This window comes from Nothobranchius furzeri, chromosome 6, assembly GCF_043380555.1.
Source record: "Nothobranchius furzeri strain GRZ-AD chromosome 6, NfurGRZ-RIMD1, whole genome shotgun sequence".
Classification (NCBI taxonomy): domain Eukaryota; kingdom Metazoa; phylum Chordata; class Actinopteri; order Cyprinodontiformes; family Nothobranchiidae; genus Nothobranchius; species Nothobranchius furzeri.
Window position 1 is genome coordinate 29,401,959 of NC_091746.1, and position 20,814 is coordinate 29,422,772.

Below are 20,814 nucleotides of genomic sequence, written 5' to 3' on the forward strand. Positions count from 1 at the left end.
AATTTTAAATAACTTCGAAGTATTGCATATAGCAACAATATAAGCTCAGATAATATAAGACTAGTCTAATTTAAAATGTCAAACAAAGCCAATAAAACGAACTTGCAACATTAAATCATAGATTACTGCTAGTAAGCAAGCCATAGCATGCACCCAGGCATGGCAAACATTGAAAATTTACCATTATTATGTTACTAGGTTACTACATTATTTAGTCAATAATCGAGTGATAATATGAAACTTTTAGCTTACCTCAATATGCTTTTTCAAGTTAGACGGTGAGTTTTGAAGCCATCAGCTCGTGGTACTTGGGTGCACAGAGCTTGCAGCGCATTCGAAATGAGTTGTTTTTGCATCCAACCACTTCAAAAAATTCTTCCAGGTATGGCCAGGGATGTACAGGGGTTGGCTCGTCTTCCAGGCTATCAGCGCCATCCTCACGGGTACTTGGTTCAGACGTCTTGTTAGCGAGTTCTTTTGCCTCTTCGCCCAACGCTACTGCTACATACATTTGCTAACGGTCTTACACAGTGTTGCCAGATCCAAAATCCCACAATATCGTACAGAGAGGCCTAAATTATCGTTTTTCAGTACAAATTATCGTACATTATAAATTTGATAATAACTCCCATGCAGGACGATAAGCTTGTGTCCGGTGTTGCTTTGCATTACCTTCATCCGTCCCTTCTCTGGTTTTTCTTTTAAGATTAGAAGCCATTGTCTCGTCGCTCTGTCCTCCTAGATTAGACTTAACTCGGCACGCTCGCAGGCAAACAGCAAAAACTGGCGGGCCACTGCCAAATTTTATAACCTTACAGTTTCTCGCGAGAATAGGCCCTATCGATGTGATTGGGCTATTTATTGTACATAGACCCAGAGTCAGTTTTTGTAATAGACACAATAGCATAAACCTGTAAGCACTGAGGTGAAATCTGACTTCAGAACAGTTTAAAATTATGTAATGGACTTGGGAAAGCCACAGCAAAAGACGGTGTCACTAGATGCAACGTGAAATTATCGTACATTTGAGGATTTTTGAAACTATTGATCGTACATCGTACAGAGCCCAAAATTATGGTACAAATACGATAATTATCGTACATCTGGCAACACTGGTCTTACATCCTGGAGTGTCACATGATTTGTGTCACGTGCAGTTGCGCTGACCAATAGCATGTCGGAATGGTAGGTCTCATCCAACCACAATCAAACCTTTGTTTATCACTGACGACAAGCCGAAATGAAGTGGGAGTAACGAGGTTATTTTTTTAAAGTAAGGAGTAGAAAGTACCCATAATTGTGTGAAAATGTAAGGGAGTACAAGTATAAAGAAGGCTAAAAAATAATTACTCCAGTAAAGTATAAATAACCAAAGTATCTACTTGTTATTTGACACCTCTGCCCGCGAGCTACACATGTAGGGAAATGTGTCCGACTTAAAACGCCGGCTTTCAGCCACGCCCCCTGCTGCGTCTGTTTTCCAGGCGAGGTGCTGCTCAACTCGAACAAGGCCTTTGTCTCAGATAGAAGCTAACCATTAGCATTAGCAGCTCCACAACATGGTGGAAAATGTTCAGTCTTGTGTTATTTGTGGGGATAACTCCTCAATGTTGCATTTTTAAACAAGAAAGAAGGAATAAAGGCAGCGGAAGAGTCGCGTTGCTGTTAGCCAATGAGGAGACACATTTGCATATCATGAATAATTGTAATCCTGTCGCCCCCCCCCAGCCCCTGACCCACTCCTCTGACTAACTTCTACTTCCTAAAACAGGAAAGCCAGAGCTTTTATCCCCACAGGAGATTTAATGGAAAAATGGGTGAATAAGACACGTAGAACCTCTGAGCAGAAGCCGAGCAAATAAAATGCTCCAAGAGTCACCGTCGGTGTTTCTACCTGTAGCCGCGGTCCTCGAGTGTGTCGTAACCAACATCAATGTCGCTGCACACTGAAAGACTGTTTCTATAGCGACGACCTCCCATCTTGAAGGCCTCCATGGCCAGACTGAGCTCCTCTTCTTCCAACCCAAACACCTGGGTGTAGAGCAGCTCGAACAAGAGAGCTGATCACAGAGTTACACACCTGAGTAGGTGAGACACCAACATTCAACTGATGAGTTTGTTGTGACACTCACACTGGCAGAGCGCGGCAGAGGTGAGGTAACTTCTTGGGTATATAATGTCATAGTGACCATTAATGGAGCAGCACAGCATCACCTGGGCAACACAGGAGACAGCAGCCAATCAGAGTCCAGCTAGTCCCCGATCCGGTTTCCATGACAACAAATTTTCCTCACCTGGTCCAAGAAGTCATCCTCCGAGATGATGGTGGCTGGTTTCCCGGGGTAACGATAGATCAAGAAGCACCGTCTACATGTGAAACAGGAACCAACTCAAACCTATGTGACTCGATGAAGTTGGTATCAGAACAGGTCAACAGGTGTGTTGAGTTTACCTATATAGTTGAGACAGCGCCTTGATCTCTACCTGACCCACCGTCTCCTGCAAACACACACACACACACACACACATGAGCAAACTTGGCCCAGCTGTGTACAGGTGTGGCTAGACACACACACAGCCGTTCACCTTTGGGTCCTCCAGACGCTCCAGGTACTTCTCAAACGATCCTTCAACAAACTAAAAGACAAACAGGAGACCAACATCTGAGACCAGAACAAATGTCAATCAGTAACTAACCAGACTGCCATGACAACTGGCAGTGGGCGTGGCTTAGACAAACAGAAAGCATTGCACCCAGATTGCACAAAACCTGCGAGTGATCTCCAACGCTAAACCAACAAGGGGTCACCTTTGACCTCCTGCTGCCGCTTCAGCATAAAAAGAAAACCTACATTTTAGGCTTAATAAAGGTTTGCCACTCATTTGTTCATTATTTATAATATAAATAGTAATGTAGCAGTACGAAATGCATGATCCAATTTTATTGGTCTAGAGCAGTACGCCCTCCGTACGTATTAAGATTAAAGATTAAAGTCCCATTTAGTCGTCACACACACACACACACACACACAGGTGTGTGGTGAAATTTATTCTCCGCATTTGACCCATCCCCTGGGGGAGCGGTGAGCTGCAGAAAGCCGCGCTCGGGAACTATTTGGTGGTTTAACCCCCCAATCCAACCCCTTAATGCCCGTATGAGGGCGCTGCTGCTATAAAAGGGGAGCTCCTCCGGTGAGGAAGTAGGTTCGGGAAACAGCTGGTCCCATTATGCCGCTGCGTCTTGGTGTGTGTGTGTGTGCGCGTGTGTGTGCGCTCTGTCTTCTCGATCCCCAGTGAGTCGTGGTGGATGGCTGCTTATACTGAGCCAGGATCCTCTGGAAGTTTCTTCCTGTTAAAAGGGATTTTCCTCTCCACTGTCGCTATATTCTTGCTTAGTATGAGGATTGCTGTATAGTCACTGACACTAGTCAGTGACTTGATGCAACCTGCTGGGTTCCTTATATAGGAAACATTATTTCTGATTGGCTTAATGACCTGACCTGTATTGAAATGTTTATTATGTGAAGTGCCTTGAGACGACTCTTGTAGTGATTTGGCGCTTTATAAATAAAATTGAAGGGGGAAAAAAAAGCAAAGCTTTAAAATTGCCGTTACTAAACTCCCAACACCGGAGAACTTGGTGAAATTCCCCCACAACGATGTAATTCACAGGAATCTGTTGTCTTACAGAGCTCCGTAAAAACAAGCTTATGGTCACTGAACATCACATTTTGCATCACACAGCTGCTCTCATCCTCTGAATGGACTTCGACCAATTAAAACTTTTAATGTTACTGTGAATGCTCTTTGCCACTGATCAGTGACACTTACACCTGAAGCAGTCACGATATGCTGACTGAAGTCCTTAAAAAGGCTGAAATTGAATAGAGACAACAGCTGAGAGGACCTGACCATCAATTTACCCGTCCCAGAATTCAACACGGCTAAAGAAGCACCGCCACAGAACACGACTAGAAAAATCTGATCCATAGCCGTAGCTACTCATTAAATGAGAAAGATCAAACTATTTCCTACAACCAGAGCTACAAATGTCAATCTTTCATGCTTATTCTGGTTGCCAAGCAATGAGCACAGCTTGCAGTTAAACATGTTTGATCTAAGGATAAATACAGGTCCTTCTCAAAAAATTAGCATAAAGATAAAGTTCATTATTGTCTGATTTACTGATTTACATTAGACTTTCATATACATTAGATTCAATACACACAACTAAAGTAGTTCAAGCCTTTTGTTTCTAATATTGATGATTTTGGCGTACAGCTCATGAAAACCCAAAATTCCTGTCTCAAAAAGCTATTAACGAGTTATTAACCTAATCATCTGAATCAACTAACTTTTAAAAACCTGCAAAAGATTCCTGAGGCTTTTAAAAACTCCCAGCCTGGTTCATTACTCAAAACCGCAATCACGGGTAAGACCACTGACCTGACTGCTGTCCAGAAAGCCATCACTGACACCCTCAAGCAAGAGGGTAAGACACAGAAAGACATTTCTGAATGAACAGGCTGTTCCCAGAGTGCTGTATCAAGGCACCTCAGTGGGAAGTCTGTGGGAAGGAAGAAGTGTGGCAGAAAACGCTGCACAACCAGAAGAGGTGACCGGACCCTGATAGTGGAGAAGGACCGATTCCAGACCTTGGGGGACCTGCGGAGGCAGTGGACTGAGTCTGGAGTAGAAACATCCAGAGCCACCGTGTACAGGCGTGTGCAGGAAATGGGCTACAGGTGCCGCATTCCCCAGGTCTAGCCACATTTGAACCAGAAACAGTGGCAGAAGCGCCTGACCTGGACTACAGAGAAGCAGCACTGGACTGTTATCAGTGGTCCAAAGTGCTTTTTTCGGATGAAAGCAAATTTTGCACGTCATCCGGAAATCAAGGTGCCAGAGTCTGGAGGGAGACTGGGCAGAGGGAAATGCCAACATGCCTGAAGTCCAGTGTCAAGTACCCACAGTCAGTGATGGTCTGGGGTGCCATGTCAGCTGCTGGTGTTGGTCCACTGTGTTTGATCAAGGGCAGGGTCACTGCAGCTAGCCATCAGGAGATTTGAGAGCACTTCATGCTTCCATCTGCTGAAAAGCTTTATGGAGATGAAGATTTCATTTTTCAGCACGACCTGGCACCTGCTCACAGTGCCAACACCACTGGTGAATGGTTTACTGACCATGGTATTACTGTGCTCAACTGGCCTGCCAACTCTCCTGACCTGAACCCCGTAGAGACTCTGTGGGATATTGTGAAGAGAAAGTTGAGAGACGCAAGGCCCAACACTCTGGATGAGCTTAAGGCCGCTATCGAAGCATCCTGGGCCTCCATAACACCTCAGCAGTGCCACAGGCTGATTGCCTCCATGCCACGCCGCACTGAAGCAGTCATTTCTGCAAAAGAATTCCCGACCAAGTATTGAGTGCATAACTGAACATCATTATTTGAAGGTTGAATTGTTTTGTATTAAAAACACTTTTCTTTTATTGTTCGGATGAAATATGCCAATTTTTTTAGATAGGAATTTTGGGTTTTCATGAGCTGTACGCCAAAATCATCAATATTAGAAACAATAAAAGGCTTGAACTACTTCAGTTGTGTGGAATGAATCCATTACAGTGGGGCAAAAAAGTATTTAGTCAGCCACCGATTGTGCAAGTTCTCCCACTTAAAATGATGACAGAGGTCAGTAATTTACATCATTGGTACACTTCAACTGTGAGAGACAGAATGAAAAAAAAATCCATGAATTCACATGGCAGGATTTTTAAAGAATTTATTTGTAAATCAGGGTGGAAAATAAGTTTTTGGTCACTTCAAACAAGGAAAATCTCTGGCTCTCACAGACCTGTAGCGTCTTCTTTAAGAAGCTTTTCTGTCCTCCACTCGTTACCTGTATTAATGGCACCTGTTTGAACTCTATCTGTATAAAAGACACCTGTCCACAGCCTCAAACAGTCAGACTCCAAACTCCACTATGGCCAAGACCAAAGAGCTTTCGAAGGACACCAGGAAAAGAGTTGTAGACCTGCACCAGACTGGGAAGAGTGAATCTACAATAGGCAAGTAGCTTGGTGTGAAAAAATCAACTGTGGGAGCAATTATCAGAAAATGGAAGACATACAAGACCACTGATAATCTCCCTCGATCTGGGGCTCCACGCAAGATCTCATCCCGTGGGATCAAAATGATCATGAGAACGGTGAGCAAGAATCTCAGAACCACACGGGGGGACCTGGTGAATGACCTGCAGAGAGCTGGGACCACAGTAACAAAGGTCACCATCAGTAACGCACTACAACGGCAGGGAATCAAATCCTGCAGTGCCAGACGTGTTCCGCTGCTGAAGCCAGTGCATGTCCAGGCCCGTCTGAAGTTTGCCAGAGAGCACATGGATGATACAGCAGAGGATTGGGAGAATGTCATGTGGTCAGATGAAACCAAAGTAGAACTTTTTGGTATAAACTCAACTTGTCGTGTTTGGAGGAAGAAGAATACTGAGTTGCATCCCAAGAACACCATACCTACTGTGAAGCATGGGGGTGGGAACATCATGCTTTGGGGCTGTTTTTCTGCTAAGGGGACAGGACGACTGATCCGTGTTAAGGACAGAATGAATGGGGCCATGTATCGTGAGATTCTGAGCCAAAACCTCCTTCCATCAGTGAGAGCTTTGAAGATGAATCGTGGCTGGGTCTTCCAACACGACAATGATCCCAAACACACCGCCCGGGCAACAAAGGAGTGGCTCCGTAAGAAGCATTTGAAAGTCCTGGAGTGGCCTAGCCAGTCTCCAGACCTCAACCCCATAGAAAATCTGTGGAGGGAGTTGAAAGTCTGTGTTGCTCGGCGACAGCCCCAAAACATCACTGCTCTCGAGAAGATCTGCATGGAGGAATGGGCCAAAATACCAGCTACTGTGTGTGCAAACCTGGTAAAGACCTATAGTAATTGTTTGACCTCAGTTATTGCCAACAAAGGTTATGTTACAAGGTATTGAGTTGAATTTTTGTTATTGACCAAATACTTATTTTCCACCCTGATTTACAAATTCTTTAAAAATCCTGCCATGTGCGGATTTTTCACATTCTGTCTCTCACAGTTGAAGTGTACCTATGATGTAAATTACTGACCTCTGTCATTTTAAGTGGGAGAACTTGCCCAATCGGTGGCTGACTAAATACTTTTTTGCCCCACTGTATGCATGTTTATCAGTACGTTACAGACAATAATGAACTTTATCACAATATGCTAATTTTTTGAGAAGGACCTGCATTCCACATCATGTTAAAGGGTCAGGCCAAAAATCGGCCTCATTGTCTGTTGGACCGGGCCTGGACCACAACCAAACTGTCAGCTGGGAAGGAAATTGGAAAGATGAGGTCAGGAAATCTGGACCGGATGTTGGGTTTCCTAGTAAACTAAACAGAAACAAAACTAGTCATCACTGGACTAAACCCATCTAGATTCTGCTCACCGGTTCAAAGTTGCACCTGTTGGTCCTCATGAAGTCAGCGCAGTCCTGTCGGATCTTCTGGTGGTAGTTCTGGGAGTAATACAGCTGCAGCACAGGCAGAACAGCGGGTCAGATGGGATGGCCCGGGTTTGGGTTATCAGCATGAGTCTACTGAGCAGCCCTGCCCCAACCACCATCTCACACACACACACACACAAATAAATCACATAAATGGGGGTCAGGTCTAAGGTGTCACCTCGGCCCCCAAAAGGACTAAATCCACAGGTTGATCCAAACATTCTGTTCGGTTTTGGACTGATTTGCTTACTCCAAAAAAGGGGTTCCCAAAGCCGGGGTCGTGACCCCACTGGGGATCGCCAGGAGCTTCACTGGGGGTCTTAGGCTTGTTTCCAGTCCATAAAGCAAATTTTAAAAGAAAAACAGTTGCTGAAGCTACAAAAACTCAACTGCAGTCATAAAAGTAAACCTGAGCGGACGAGTTTCGTTTTGTCCTGAATTATTCCGCTTTATAAGTTTCTGAAGAGACGGGGTCTGAAGCAGGAGTGTGGGTACCACTGCTGCAGAGTGGCTAACCGGTCACCGGAACCGAGCCGCTACTCGGAACTAGTCAGAGAGAGCGGTGAGCGGCCCTGCAGGTCTCACATCACATGTGCGTGTAGAGCTGGACATTTTGCCTTAAGGACAGAGGAACACGTTTGTCGGAACCGCAACGAACCCCGCGTTACCCCGCCTCACCTGTTCAGACACGGCCCGGAACAGACTGGACGCGTCCCGCGCCACCATCTTCCGGTAGAGTCCCAAACTGGACAGGTACTCGTCCATGTTGACGAAGTACTTTTTCAGACCTTTCTGCATGCCGCTGCCGAAACGAGCCGAACAAAACTCCACGGAACAGCCGGTATCCTCCGGTGAAAGCCGCGCGAGCCTCCGTGGCGCCAGCAGGTGAGTTTAATCAGGTTTAACGAGCGCGCGAGATGCGTTCAGGGACCCACCAAGTCTGGGACAGAAGCGGACTGGACAACCTGTCAGACAGAACCGAACTTATGATTCAGTGGAGGACCCAGGATAGCTGAGGAGAACATTTGCTTCAGTTTCAGCTTCATCTCCAGCTCCTGGAAAGATCCAGAACCGAGTTTATCATTTAATTTTAAATTTCTGGTCTATTTTTGAAGCGCCTGTTAATGGGAAAGGTGCAATTTAAATAAACTGTACTTATTTTTTTACTACAGCGCTGACAGATCCAGATGTTAGAGGTCTTGTTCCAGATGTGTTCGCGACCCTCACACGGGTTTACTTTTTGTACCTGGAGATTCTAAAATATATACTTCCTGTCTGCTGTCCTGCTTGTGTGTGTGTGTGTGTGTGTGTGTGTGTGTGTGTGTGTATATACTACACACACATGTATATATATATATATATATATATATATATATATATATATATATATATATATATATATATATGTATATATACATATATATATGTATATATATATATATATATATATATATATATGTATATATACATATATATATGTATATGTATATATATGTATGTATATATACGGTATATATACATATATATGTATATATACGTATATATACATATATATATGTATGTATATATACCGTATATATACATATATATATATATATATATATATATATATATATATATATATATATATATATGTGTGTGTGTGTGTGTGTGTGTGTGTGTGTGTGTGTATACGGTATATATACATACATATACATATATATATATATATATACATATATATATGTATATGTATGTATATATACATATATATGTATGTATATATATCGTATATATACATATATATATATACATATATATATATAAATGTGTGTGTGTGTGTGTGTGTGTGTGTGTGTGTGTGTGTGTGTGTGTGTGTGTGTGTGTGTGTGTGTGTGTGTGTGTGTGTGTGTGTGGTGTATATGTACAGTCTATGGTATATATATACACGCACACACACACACACACACACGCACATACAGTGAGAGAGAGAGACCAGTGGTGAAGGTAACTCGTTAAGGCAGCTAGTTAAATACACATTTGGCCATGATGTAACTTCAGCAAACGAAAATAAATGAATTAAAATAAAGAATTGTGTTTCCAAGGAGAAACAGCATTAAAGACACAGACATACAAATCTACATACTAATAATAATAACAGATGTTTTTTTGTATTTTTATCTATTCAAATCGTGCGCGCGCATGTACTGTGGCTTTCTCAGCTGCAGCAGCCAAATGTGATCACCAGGTGGCAGCATAACATTTACGACATATAATATGTACGTAGAAGAAGACAGCTGCGCGCATGCGCCCCCAAAACACCTTGAGATGGTTCGGGTCTGGTTTGGCTCTGTGAGATTGTGATCCAGATGCTGGAGTCAGTCCTGCGGCGGTTCCGACCGCTCTCTGCCGCCTCGGTGCGCTCTCTCAGCGGGTTTCCGCCCTTGTTTCCTGCCGCGCAGGTCCGGAAGACCTTCCTGGACTTCTTCCAGGAGAGCCACGGACACATTCTGGTTCCGTCTTCTCCCGTCCGACCCAGAGGAGACCCGAGCTTGCTGTTCGTGAACGCCGGTATGAACCAGGTTGGTTTGTGGTCCGGTTCAGTCAGTCGGAGAGTCTTTCAAAATAAGAGTCCAGTTGGACATTTAACGAGTCGTGTTGTTCTGTTTAACTTTATTAACACTCCAAAATAAAACAAATAAAGTATCCCTCACCTTTAGCAGCACCGCAGAACCAGACCGGGGTTCTGCTTTTGGATCAGTGAATAAAAGCATCTTTACGATTGGAGCTGCAGCATAAATGACCCCGTAACCAGATCAGTGCAGGCACCAGTTAGTCACTCTGGTGGGTATTTGGCAGAAGATGACTAAAATCACAGCTTAATTTAAACTGGTTGAGTTGGTCAAAAACACAGTTAAGCAGGAGGCAGGCTGTTCCCCTGATCAGCCGTTACCCTGATATGATCAGCTGTGACCCTGATATGATCAGCTGTTATCCTGATCAGCTGTTACCCTGATATGATCAGCTGTTACCCTGATATGATCAGCTGTTACCCTGATATGATCAGCTGTTATCCTGATATGATCAGCTATTACCCTGATCAGCTGTTACCCTGATATGATCAGCTGTTACCCTGATATGATCAGCTGTTACCCTGATATGATCAGCTATTACCCTGATCAGCTGTTACCCTGATATGATCAGCTGTTACCCTGATCAGCTGTGACCCTGATATGATCAGCTATTACCCTGATATGATCAGCTGTTACCCTGATATGATCAGCTATTACCCTGATCAGCTGTGACCCTGATATGATCAGCTGTTACCCTGATATGATCAGCTGTTACCCTGATCAGCTGTTACCCTGATATGATCAGCTGTTACCCTGATATGATCAGCTGTTACCCTGATATGATCAGCTGTTACCCTGATCAGCTGTTACCCTGATATGATCAGCTGTTACCCTGATCAGCTGTTACCCTGATATGATCAGCTGTTACCCTGATATGATCAGCTGTTACCCTGATATGATCAGCTGTTACCCTGATATGATCAGCTGTTACCCTGATCAGCTGTTACCCTGATATGATCAGCTGTTACCCTGATCAGCTGTGACCCTGATATGATCAGCTGTTACCCTGATCAGCTGTGACCCTGATATGATCAGCTGTTACCCTGATATGATCAGCTGTTACCCTGATATGATCAGCTGTTACCCTGATCAGCTGTTACCCTGATCAGCTGTTACCCTGATATGATCAGCTGTTACCCTGATCAGCTGTTACTCTGATCAGCTGTTACCCTGATATGATCAGCTGTTACCCTGATATGATCAGCTGTTACCCTGATCAGCTGTTACCCTGATATGATCAGCTGTTACCCTGATCAGCTGTTATCCTGATATGATCAGCTGTTACCCTGATATGATCAGCTGTTACCCTGATCAGCTGTTACCCTGATATGATCAGCTGTTATCCTGATATGATCAGCTGTTACCCTGATATGATCAGCTGTTACCCTGATCAGCTGTTACCCTGATATGATCAGCTGTTACTCTGATCAGCTGTTACCCTGATATGATCAGCTGTAGTTTGGGTGTAGATGTGGTTCCCGGGACAACAGATCATCAGTCTGTTGTGATTTCAGTTCAAACCCGTCTTCCTGGGAACGGCAGATCCGCGCAGCCCGATGGCAACATACCGCAGAGTGGTCAACAGTCAGAAATGCGTCCGAGCTGGCGGGAAACACAATGATCTGGATGACGTGGGCAGAGACGTCTATCACCACACCTTCTTCGAGATGCTCGGGAACTGGTCCTTTGGAGACTACTTCAAGGTGGGAGGGTCACTGTGATGTGTGAGGCTGTTTATGTGAGCAAAGTCTCACGCTATGTCTGTGTGTGGTCAGGAGGAGGCGTGTCACATGGCGTGGAGCCTCCTAACAGAGCATTATGGGATACCTGCAAACCGGCTGTATGTGTCTTATTTTGGTGGGGATTCTAAGTCGAGGTTACCGGCGGATGAGGAGACGCGACGCATCTGGCTGGATCTGGGGTAGGCCCGCTTCTGCCTGGAGACACATCAGGCTAGAATTGGGTCAGCTGACCAGGTCTCTGCTCCTCAGGGTTCCTCCTGCTCGCATCCTGCCATTCGGACTGAAGGACAACTTCTGGGAGATGGGGGACACAGGTCCTTGTGGACCCTGCACCGAGATCCATTATGACCACGTGGGGGGCCGAGATGCCGCGGCACTGGTCAACGCAGACAGTCCAGATGTGGTGGAGATCTGGAACCTGGTCTTTATTCAGTACAACAGGTCAGTGTTCAGTCCAGACCGGGACTCGGGTTTGGGGCTTCAGCAGGCTGAGGTCTGGTTCTGTTCCAGGGAGGCGGACCACAGTCTGCGTCCACTGCCCAAGTTCTGCGTTGATACTGGAATGGGTCTGGAGAGGCTGGTGAGCGTCCTGCAGGGGAAACGGTCCAACTACGACACTGACCTGTTCACTCCGCTGCTGGACGCCATCCACCAGGTATGCACAAGTGTTCCATCCAGGTCCGCACTGGCGTTCCGTTCGGGTGAAAACCATCTTGACTGCTCCTCCCACAGAGCTCTGGGGTGGGGCCTTACCTCGGCAGGACAGGTGCAGCAGATGAAGGACAGGTGGACATGGCCTACAGAGTGGTGGCGGACCACATACGGACTTTATCGGTCTGCATTGCAGATGGAGTCCATCCTGGCATGTCAGGACCCGAGTAAGCCTGTCCTGTCTCCTGGCACCTGTGTGATGTCATTAGCCGTACAGGAGTAGCTCACCTGTGCTGTGTTTCTGTGCCAGGTTGGTTCTGAGGAGGATTCTGAGGCGAGCAGTCCGGTTCTGTGTCGAAGTCCTGAAGATTCCACAGGGAGCACTGGGCAGCCTGGTTCCCACTGTCGTTCACACACTGGTAAGAAGCATTTCCCACAATGCACATTGTCTGCTGTGCAACCAGCACCAGAATGCACGTGGGCCAGTCCATCAGAACCAGAACCTGGAGCGGGATGACACCAATGTTTTGTTGTTATTTGAGTGACTGAAGGGTTTGTAGGTATTTCCTGTTTGACTTCCTGGTTATTTGAAAGGATTTTTAGTTTAGGAGTGATGGATCCTCCTCACTGGTGTTGATGGTTTAACTGGGAGGGCTGGTTTTTGACGAGACCGATCCCCTCTCTGCCGGCAGGGGGACGTGTACCCAGAGCTGTCCGTGGACGTGGACCGGGTAAGTCTCGTGGTTTTATTCTGACCTGGCTGCTCGCCCTCATGTTTAACACCTGGATGATGTCACAGGATGTCGTCATCATCTGGCTCCTCTTTGACAGATTACAGACGTGATCAACGAGAACGAAGCTCACTTCCTGTCTTCTCTGGAGCAAGGCAGCAGGATCATTCGACGAACCCTCAGCAAGCAGGAGACCAGAGACGACCCGTTTCCTGGTCTGTGATCGATTGTGCGGGTTCTGGTTGGTTCTGGTCGGGGTGCAGGTCCAACTGTTGACCCTGTTGGTTCTGTTTCAGCCTCAGTAGCCTGGTCTCTGCACCGGGACTTGGGCTTTCCTCTGGACCTGGTGGACCTGATGTTGGAGGAGAAAGGCGTCCAGGTTGACCGCGAGGAGCTGGACCGACTGGTCGCCCAGCATCAGAAGGTATAACCACACTAAAACTCCCAGGATGCACCTGGTTCCTCCCAGTTTAAACACTTGCAAGAGTATTTAACTACCTGGCGTTCAGCGTCACACTAAACGTTTAACACAGGGGAAGGAGGGGCTTTTATTGTGAAACTAATGTGGAAATAGGTTACACGTGTAACCAGTGACATCACTCATGATGTCACACTTGTTTCAGGCAGCGTCTGAGCTGCAGTCAGATGCTCCATCACAAGTGACGCCGGATGTACTCAGCCTGGCGGCGCTGCTGCGTCTCGGACTTCCCCACACCGACGACAGCCTCAAGTACCAGTACCAACTGGACCGAGGCCGATACGGTACATCCTTACTGCACAGCCTCTGATTGGTCCACAGCGGGATAATAACTCCTCCCTCCTTGCAGTGTTCCCAGCATGCCATGCGACCGTTCTGGCCCTGTATGATGGCCAGGTTCTGGTTCCTGAGGTCCGTGAAGGTCAGCGCTGTGGAGTGGTTCTGGACCAGACCTGCTTTTATTCTGAGCAGGGGGGGCAGTCACATGACCTGGGATACTTCACCCGCACCGGGCTACCGGTCAGCTGAACACTGAGAGTGGAAGTGCATCATGGGAAATCCCCTCAAGTCCAGCCAATGCCCGGTTCTGTCTTTCAGGATGTTCTGTATCCCGTGGAGGCGGTGGTCCGGGCCGGGGGGTATGTGGTCCATCAGGTGACCGCAGCCGACAGCCTGAAGACCGGAGACCACATCCAGCTGCACCTGGACCAGGTAAAACCAGCTGGGCCGGGACGTGGTCCAGAACCAAAAACACCAGAGCCCGGGTATCTTTGTTGTCCTTTCGCTGTCCCACATCCGTCCGTCCGTCTCAGGTCCACCGGCTGTCCTGCATGGTGAACCATACAGCCACCCACGTCCTGAACTTTGCTCTGAGGAAGGTTCTGGGTCCGTCTGTCCATCAAAGAGGTTCTCACGTGTCCGCAGACCGCCTGCGCTTTGACTTCAGCGTCAAGGTGAGACCTGCTTCCCTGGTGATCGACCCACAAAGGTTCTGATGAGTCCTGTTGGTTCTCTTCAGGGTTCCCTCGGCTCCTCTGAACTCCAGCAGGTAGAGAGGTGTGTTAATGACATCATTGCTGCTAATCAGATGGTCCACAGCTCAGAGCTTCCCCTGCAGAGAGTCAGGACCATCCCAGGACTGAGAACTGTGGATGAGGTGAGCTGAGACACCGTTCACCTTGGTCTCACCTGTGTCTCCAGGTATGCTGACCTCTAGGACCCCTCTGTCTATGCAGGTGTATCCCGACCCAGTCCGTGTGGTGTCTCTGGAAGTTCCGGTGTCTGAGCTTCTGGATGCCGAGATGGATAGAGAGACGTCTGTGGAGCTCTGCTGTGGAACGTGAGAACAGAACCACCTGTTCACCTGTCCAGACCTTTACCTAGTGGTCATCTCTTTTTTTTTTAAGTTTGATCAGCCGACCCAACCAGGATGGGGCCCTAGGTGGATGAGTGATGTCACACAGCTGATCAATCAGGAGCTGTCAGACTGCCATCTGGTTTTTTTGGTGACGGGAAGGCGTGTGCCGGTGGACGTTCATGTGTTCATAGCCACTGAGCTCCGGGTCAACCAGATTAATACCAGCAGGAGCCCAGACTCATCTTTTTCATCTTAATTCATTAATTAGGTTATTTATTTATTTATTTTATTTTAAACAGAATTTTTACCATGATTTATGATCAACATTATTTTAACGTCGATATAATTTTTTATATTACAATTCTCATTTTAGCTCTTTTGATTTTATATTTTAACCTTAATTTAGCCTTTTTCCAGTGTTTCCTCTGTGGGAGCCCTCTGCCCCGGGGGCAGTTGTCGGCTGTGGCGGCCTGGGTGCTTTCCAGGTGTGCCTGGGTGGAGGTGGGGGCCTCCGCCCTCCCTGCCCTGGGCGCCCTGTGTCGGGGCCTCGGCTGCTGCTGTGGATCTGCTGCTGTCGGGGCGGATGGCTCCCCTGATGGTGTTTCCTTAACCTTATCTTAGCTGATTTGGCTCATCTGATCTCAGCCCATTGTGTTTTTTCCAGTGTGTGTGTGTGTGTGTGTGTGTGTGTGTGTGCAAAGTGAAGCACTTTGAGTTGCGTGTATTGCGTGATTAAGTGCTTTATAAATAAAGTTTGACTGATTGATTGACAGAGTCATCTGCCCCTTTGAGCTTCTAACTCAGGTGTAATCTGTGACCAAGCGTTTGAGCTTCGCCCCGCCCCGTTAGGAAATGATCCACAGGAAGTTTGCTGGGTTTGGTCTCAGGTGTTTTTCAGACTGGATTACTCTGACTTGGGTTTGTAGAAACTGCTGGTCAGGTGCAGGTGAGGTTTGCTAGGCAGGTAACAGGAACCTGACTGTCCTGTCCTTAAGCCACATCAGGTGTGTGGATGTCACAGGTGTGTTCGTTCTTTCAGACATCTGCTTCAGACCGGCGCCATTGAGAATCTGGTGATCGTCTCCGAGAAACAGCTGGCGAAAGGAGTAAGTCGGATCATTGCTGTGACGGGACAGGAAGCCATACAGGTGAGTCCCACGTGATCAGAGTCTCCGATGTCATACAAGTGTAAAGTGAGACGGCTCCTCAGGCACGGGAGACGGGGCGGGCTTTGTCTCAGGATGTGGACTCTATGTCAGCGAGATTGCCAGGCTCCGCCCACTCCAGCCTTGACTACGCCCAGCGCATTTCCAGGGAGGCCAGTGTCTTGTCTGATGTAAGAGGACCACCCATGATGCGCTGCAGCTGATTATCGAGGATGTTCTGTGTTTTTTAGCCCTGTGCTGCGTTTGACAGGCTGTGGATAACGCCTCCATGCCACAGTGGCAACGCAGAGAACTGCAGGGCCGCCTGCGAACAATACTGAGGACCACCAATACGCTCATCAGGAAACTGGAGGCCAGAGAGGTCAGAGCACACCTGACTCACTTTTGACACACATCTGACCCTATCCTGACTCTGTCACCACCTGGCTCATGGGACTAAACACAGATGGGAGTTTATGAGCATTTTTAATTAAAAAAAAATAGACATTCATAAAACTCCGAAACATCACCAGCCCAACAGGTGGGCAAGTGACCCACCTCTGGTCTTCAGCCTGATTTTGGAGACCTCCTGCAGGAGCTGGGTTGCTGACCTGAGCTGGAGTGAGGGAGTGCAGAATGTAAGGTAGATGCAGGGTTGCATGGGTCAGAGTGTTTATGACCTAACATAATAATCTCTGTCAGGATGTGAGAAGTTCCTGCTCATCCAAACAGCCGAAGAGAGGCTGGTTGGTCCCTGGAGCAAGTAGACATCCAGCATAGAAGGGGAAGGTGATGATTTACTTTCTAAAACTGCCCCCTGTAGCGGTACATATAAGAAAAACATTAACGGCCCTAAGATGGAGCCCTGGGGGACACCAGAGAGGTCTGTAGCCAATAAGAACTCACCTGACATACCTGTAGCTCGCCTCAGTTCTCAAACACGTTAGAACTGAAGCCGGGCTGCTGCTTTATCATTGTTCATGCCTTCCTCAGGCTGGCCAGAAAGCTCAGGGTCTGCTGGAGAAGAACAACATAAAGGATCTGCTGGTGGACTCGGTGGACACAGACTCACTGTCGGTGAGTCGGTCGTTTGTGGTTTTGATGTTGAAGCTGTGAGTGATTGGTTTTTTTTAAAAATCGAGCAGACCCACCCACAGCTTTAGAAACCTGGAGCACGTTACTATGAAAGTTCTCATGTTCTTCGTCCTTGATAATCAAGCTGCTGTAGACAGAAACAAGGTTTACATTCAATCAATCAATCAATCAATCAATCAATCAATCAAAGCTTTATTTATAAAGCGCCTTCCGCAACCCTGTCAGGAAGCCCAAAGCGCTGAACATGGTACAGTTGTAAGTAATTATACTGAATAAATCAACAATAAAAGAAATTCAAATTACAAAATACAAAATGGAAATTACAAGATAGATGAAACATTCTGGTAAAGGACAAATGTGTGAGACACATTTGGATTGAGTGAACCAATGAAAACTGGAATGGATTCAACATAATAGAGGGCCAAAATCAAACATGTTCTGGAAACGCCAAGCGGAGGAGGTGTGTTTTTAGGTGATTCCTAAAGACTGGCAGAGATGGGGACAGCCTAACTGAGGGTGGCAACTGGTTCCAGAGTAACGGTGCTAGGACTGAGAAAGCCCGGTCCCCACGGGTACGACACCTAGACCGAGGGACAGCGAGCAGGCCTTGGTCAGAGGAGCGCAGAGCGCGTGATGGGGAATGTCTGTTCAGGAGAGTGGCCAGATAGGGGGGAGCACCACCCTGGAAGAAATGATAAACAAAGACGAGTATTTTGAATTGTGAGCGATAGGAAATCGGATGCCAGTGCAGGGAGGCCAGAACTGGACTGATGTGGTCCCGTTTCCTGGTCCCAGTCAGAAACCTGGCTGCGCTGTTCTGCACAACCTGTAGGCGACGCAGTGATGACTGACACAACCCTGCATAGAGAGAGTTGCAGTAGTCAAGCCGAGAAATAACAAAGGCATGCAGTACCCGCTCCAGGTGGGCTCTCGACAGCATAGGCTTGATTTTAGCAAGGCGTCTCAGGTGAAAGAAACTGGACCGGATCACAGAATTGATGTGAGCATCAAATTTAAGTCCTTCATCAAGTTTCACCCCCAAACTGGTAACAACTGGTTTTGAGTATGGAGAAAGAGGGCCAAGATCAGCATAACGATCCACATTCCTGTTGGTTTGACGTGCTCCAGCTTTTTCCTCCAGCCATCCCCAGACGAGTCGAGTTTTAAGTGACCTGTTGCATCGGCTGTTCTTGACGTTTTACACACAGAGAGACCTTGGGCCTCATATCAAGCTAGCTTACGCACAAAACGGGTCAGAAAACTGCGTAAGCGACTTTCCACGCAAACTTTGGGATTCATGAAAGAAAACTTAGCGGAAAAATGTGCGCAACTTTAAGTTGACTAAGGACCTGGCTGACACACATGCTGGACATGGAGAGCACCTGCAGTGCTGCTGCTGAGAAGATACAATTATGAAATCCTGCAGCGTTATCACTTGTACCCACACACACACACACACACACACACACACACACACACACACACACACACACACACACACACACACACACAGAGCCTGAAGCGCAGAATGCAGAATATCAGCAGGGGGACAGATTGAGACAGAACATCATGCGTGTGTGACAGTGTGTGTCCTGTCACTGTGACCCGACTGATCATGCGCCCTGGCTACTTGTACAGGGGAGATCTCTGTTTGGCTGACTGGTTAGCACACGTGACTTTCACCTGAGAGTCTGGGGATCGAATCCTGATCGGATCATTTTTTTAATATCCGCCACAGATCTCTCTGAAGAAGTCAGCATTGACGGCTTCAGCAACGCTGTGCCACTCCGTGGATTTTCTCTTATTTGTTTTGCAAAAGCACTTCCTGTCATTTCTCCACCTCACCCACACGTACCTCAACTTCTGCTTGTGAAATAGCGCTTCCTTGATCTGCCTTGATCTACGGTCGCCATGTCATTGGCGGAGCGCTGCAACAGCCGGCTTATGTACATGCATGAGATCCACAAGGCACTTTGCATTGACTATTTATGGCAGTAAGTGGGCGTGGTGAGGGCGGGATGTGACTAAAAGCAGCTGAGAACCTTTCCAGATAGTTTCTGATTTATGAAGCGGAGATCGCGTGCAGCCGTGTGTACTCCATGTTTGATAGATCACACACCTGCTTGGCGTAAGTACATTTGTTTTGCTGAGCTTAAGTACGGTTTTAGTAAGGATTGTACGCCATGTTTGATAAATGAGACCCCTGAACATCAGCAGGGATGAAGGAACAATCCACCTCCACAGGACAGCAGGGGGCGCATCAGTTCTCTGCTGTGTGTCCAACATCAAGAACAGCTGATGAGACATGAAACAGGCAGCAGCTGAACTACACCTGGTGAGCGTTATAGTGTCAGCTCGGTGTGGACCCAGGTTTTGGACAGGTCCAGGCTTTGATCTTCTGCCCCATCGGGTCAGACCAGAACCCAGACGCGAGATCTCGGGTCAGTCTGGATCTGTTCTGGTGTTCAGGTCGGGTCTGAGCACTTCCTGGTTCTGTTCCTCAAACGTTTTAATCGTCAGCTGATCAGAGGTCAGCCCAGGGTTCAGCTTCTGATCTGGTTCTTTGCTCCAGGTTCTCATGAAGACCGTAAACCTGCTAAGCTCCGCCTCTCCGCTCAGTCATGTGATGCTTCTCGCTCACCAGAGGGATTCTGGGAAAATTCTTTGTGCCTGTCAGGTTCCCAAGGTAATGTTGTTCAGCTGTTAGTGACATCATGAGGGGGTGTGGTCATTAAAGGGGTTAGGGTTTCCATTGGTCCATAATGGACCCATTCTACGTTCTTAATTCTCATGAATCATGTAAACATGGTAACTGGTGGGACACTACCACCAGCAGCTCCAGTCTGTCTCTTTCACTCACTCGTTCACACACACACACACACACACACACACACACACACACACACACATACAAACTTCCGGATGTCCAGCTTGACTCCTCTCTGTCCTATAAGGAACACTTGGAAGGAATTAGATTAAGAATCAAACGTAATCTGTTAACTTCTTGGTAAATGGATAAAAATGAAATGTTCTGATTGGTTCTTCCTTCTCCTGGCAGGACTCGACGGCCCTCGCTGCCTCTGATTGGGCGATGGAAGTGTGTGGCCATTTTGGGGGGCGGGCTGGTGGCTCTGCTGTAGTTGCCAAGGGAACAGGAATCAGCAATGACATTACTGAGGCCCTGAGGTGGGCTGAACACATTGCCCGTCAGAAAATACGATGATGTAATTGTGATGTCAGTGTGGCCCCGCCCACTGCAGACTTGATTTCTTTGTTTTAGAAGAAATAAAGTGACACATTTGTTCCTTGTTGATTCATTAGTTATTGTTTACAGCAGTTTGTATGTAAATAAACGACCTGCGTGCACACACAGTTCAAAGGTCATGTGGAGAAAACCCCTCTAGACTAACGGGTCTCATCAGCTTCATCCACTACCATCCTCATCCCAGCAGAACCTGACCTATG

The 20,814-nt window shown here is 47.0% G+C and overlaps 2 protein-coding genes across 6 annotated transcripts in view; one reads left to right on the forward strand and one right to left on the reverse strand.

Annotated features, from left to right (window-relative positions):
* Positions 1-8,347, reverse strand: part of alg13 (ALG13 UDP-N-acetylglucosaminyltransferase subunit) — a 27,502-nt gene extending 19,155 nt beyond the window's left edge. For both annotated transcript variants that reach the window (XM_015972457.3, XM_015972451.3), the window contains exons 1-7: positions 8,217-8,347; positions 7,482-7,565; positions 2,587-2,637; positions 2,453-2,499; positions 2,295-2,367; positions 2,133-2,214; positions 1,895-2,060 (exon numbers count right to left, since the gene is read on the reverse strand). In XM_015972457.3, coding sequence (XP_015827943.3) covers positions 1,895-2,060; positions 2,133-2,214; positions 2,295-2,367; positions 2,453-2,499; positions 2,587-2,637; positions 7,482-7,565; positions 8,217-8,336 — 623 coding nt within the window. In that variant the 5' untranslated portion in view covers positions 8,337-8,347. The remainder of the gene's footprint in view (positions 1-1,894; positions 2,061-2,132; positions 2,215-2,294; positions 2,368-2,452; positions 2,500-2,586; positions 2,638-7,481; positions 7,566-8,216) is intronic.
* On the forward strand, positions 8,292-20,654 carry aars2 (alanyl-tRNA synthetase 2, mitochondrial (putative)). Of its 4 annotated transcripts, none has more exons than XM_054743869.2 (22): positions 8,292-8,423; positions 11,665-11,853; positions 11,926-12,071; positions 12,142-12,333; positions 12,403-12,547; positions 12,625-12,770; positions 12,854-12,962; positions 13,236-13,274; positions 13,375-13,489; positions 13,571-13,698; positions 13,898-14,036; positions 14,102-14,271; positions 14,350-14,463; positions 14,565-14,705; positions 14,771-14,908; positions 14,988-15,091; positions 16,149-16,257; positions 16,320-16,445; positions 16,526-16,636; positions 17,248-17,331; positions 19,922-20,035; positions 20,408-20,654. In XM_054743869.2, exons 2-22 carry the CDS (start codon positions 11,707-11,709, stop codon positions 20,570-20,572), a joined length of 2,682 nt encoding a protein of 893 aa, XP_054599844.2. In that variant the 5' UTR covers positions 8,292-8,423; positions 11,665-11,706; the 3' UTR covers positions 20,573-20,654. The 4 variants fall into 4 exon arrangements, with proteins under 4 accessions (XP_054599844.2, XP_015827957.3, XP_015827963.3 ...); XM_015972471.3 differs by lacking the exon at positions 8,292-8,423 and adding an exon at positions 9,820-10,099; XM_015972479.3 differs by lacking the exon at positions 8,292-8,423 and adding an exon at positions 9,959-10,088.
* The last annotated feature ends 160 nt before the right edge of the window (positions 20,655-20,814 follow it).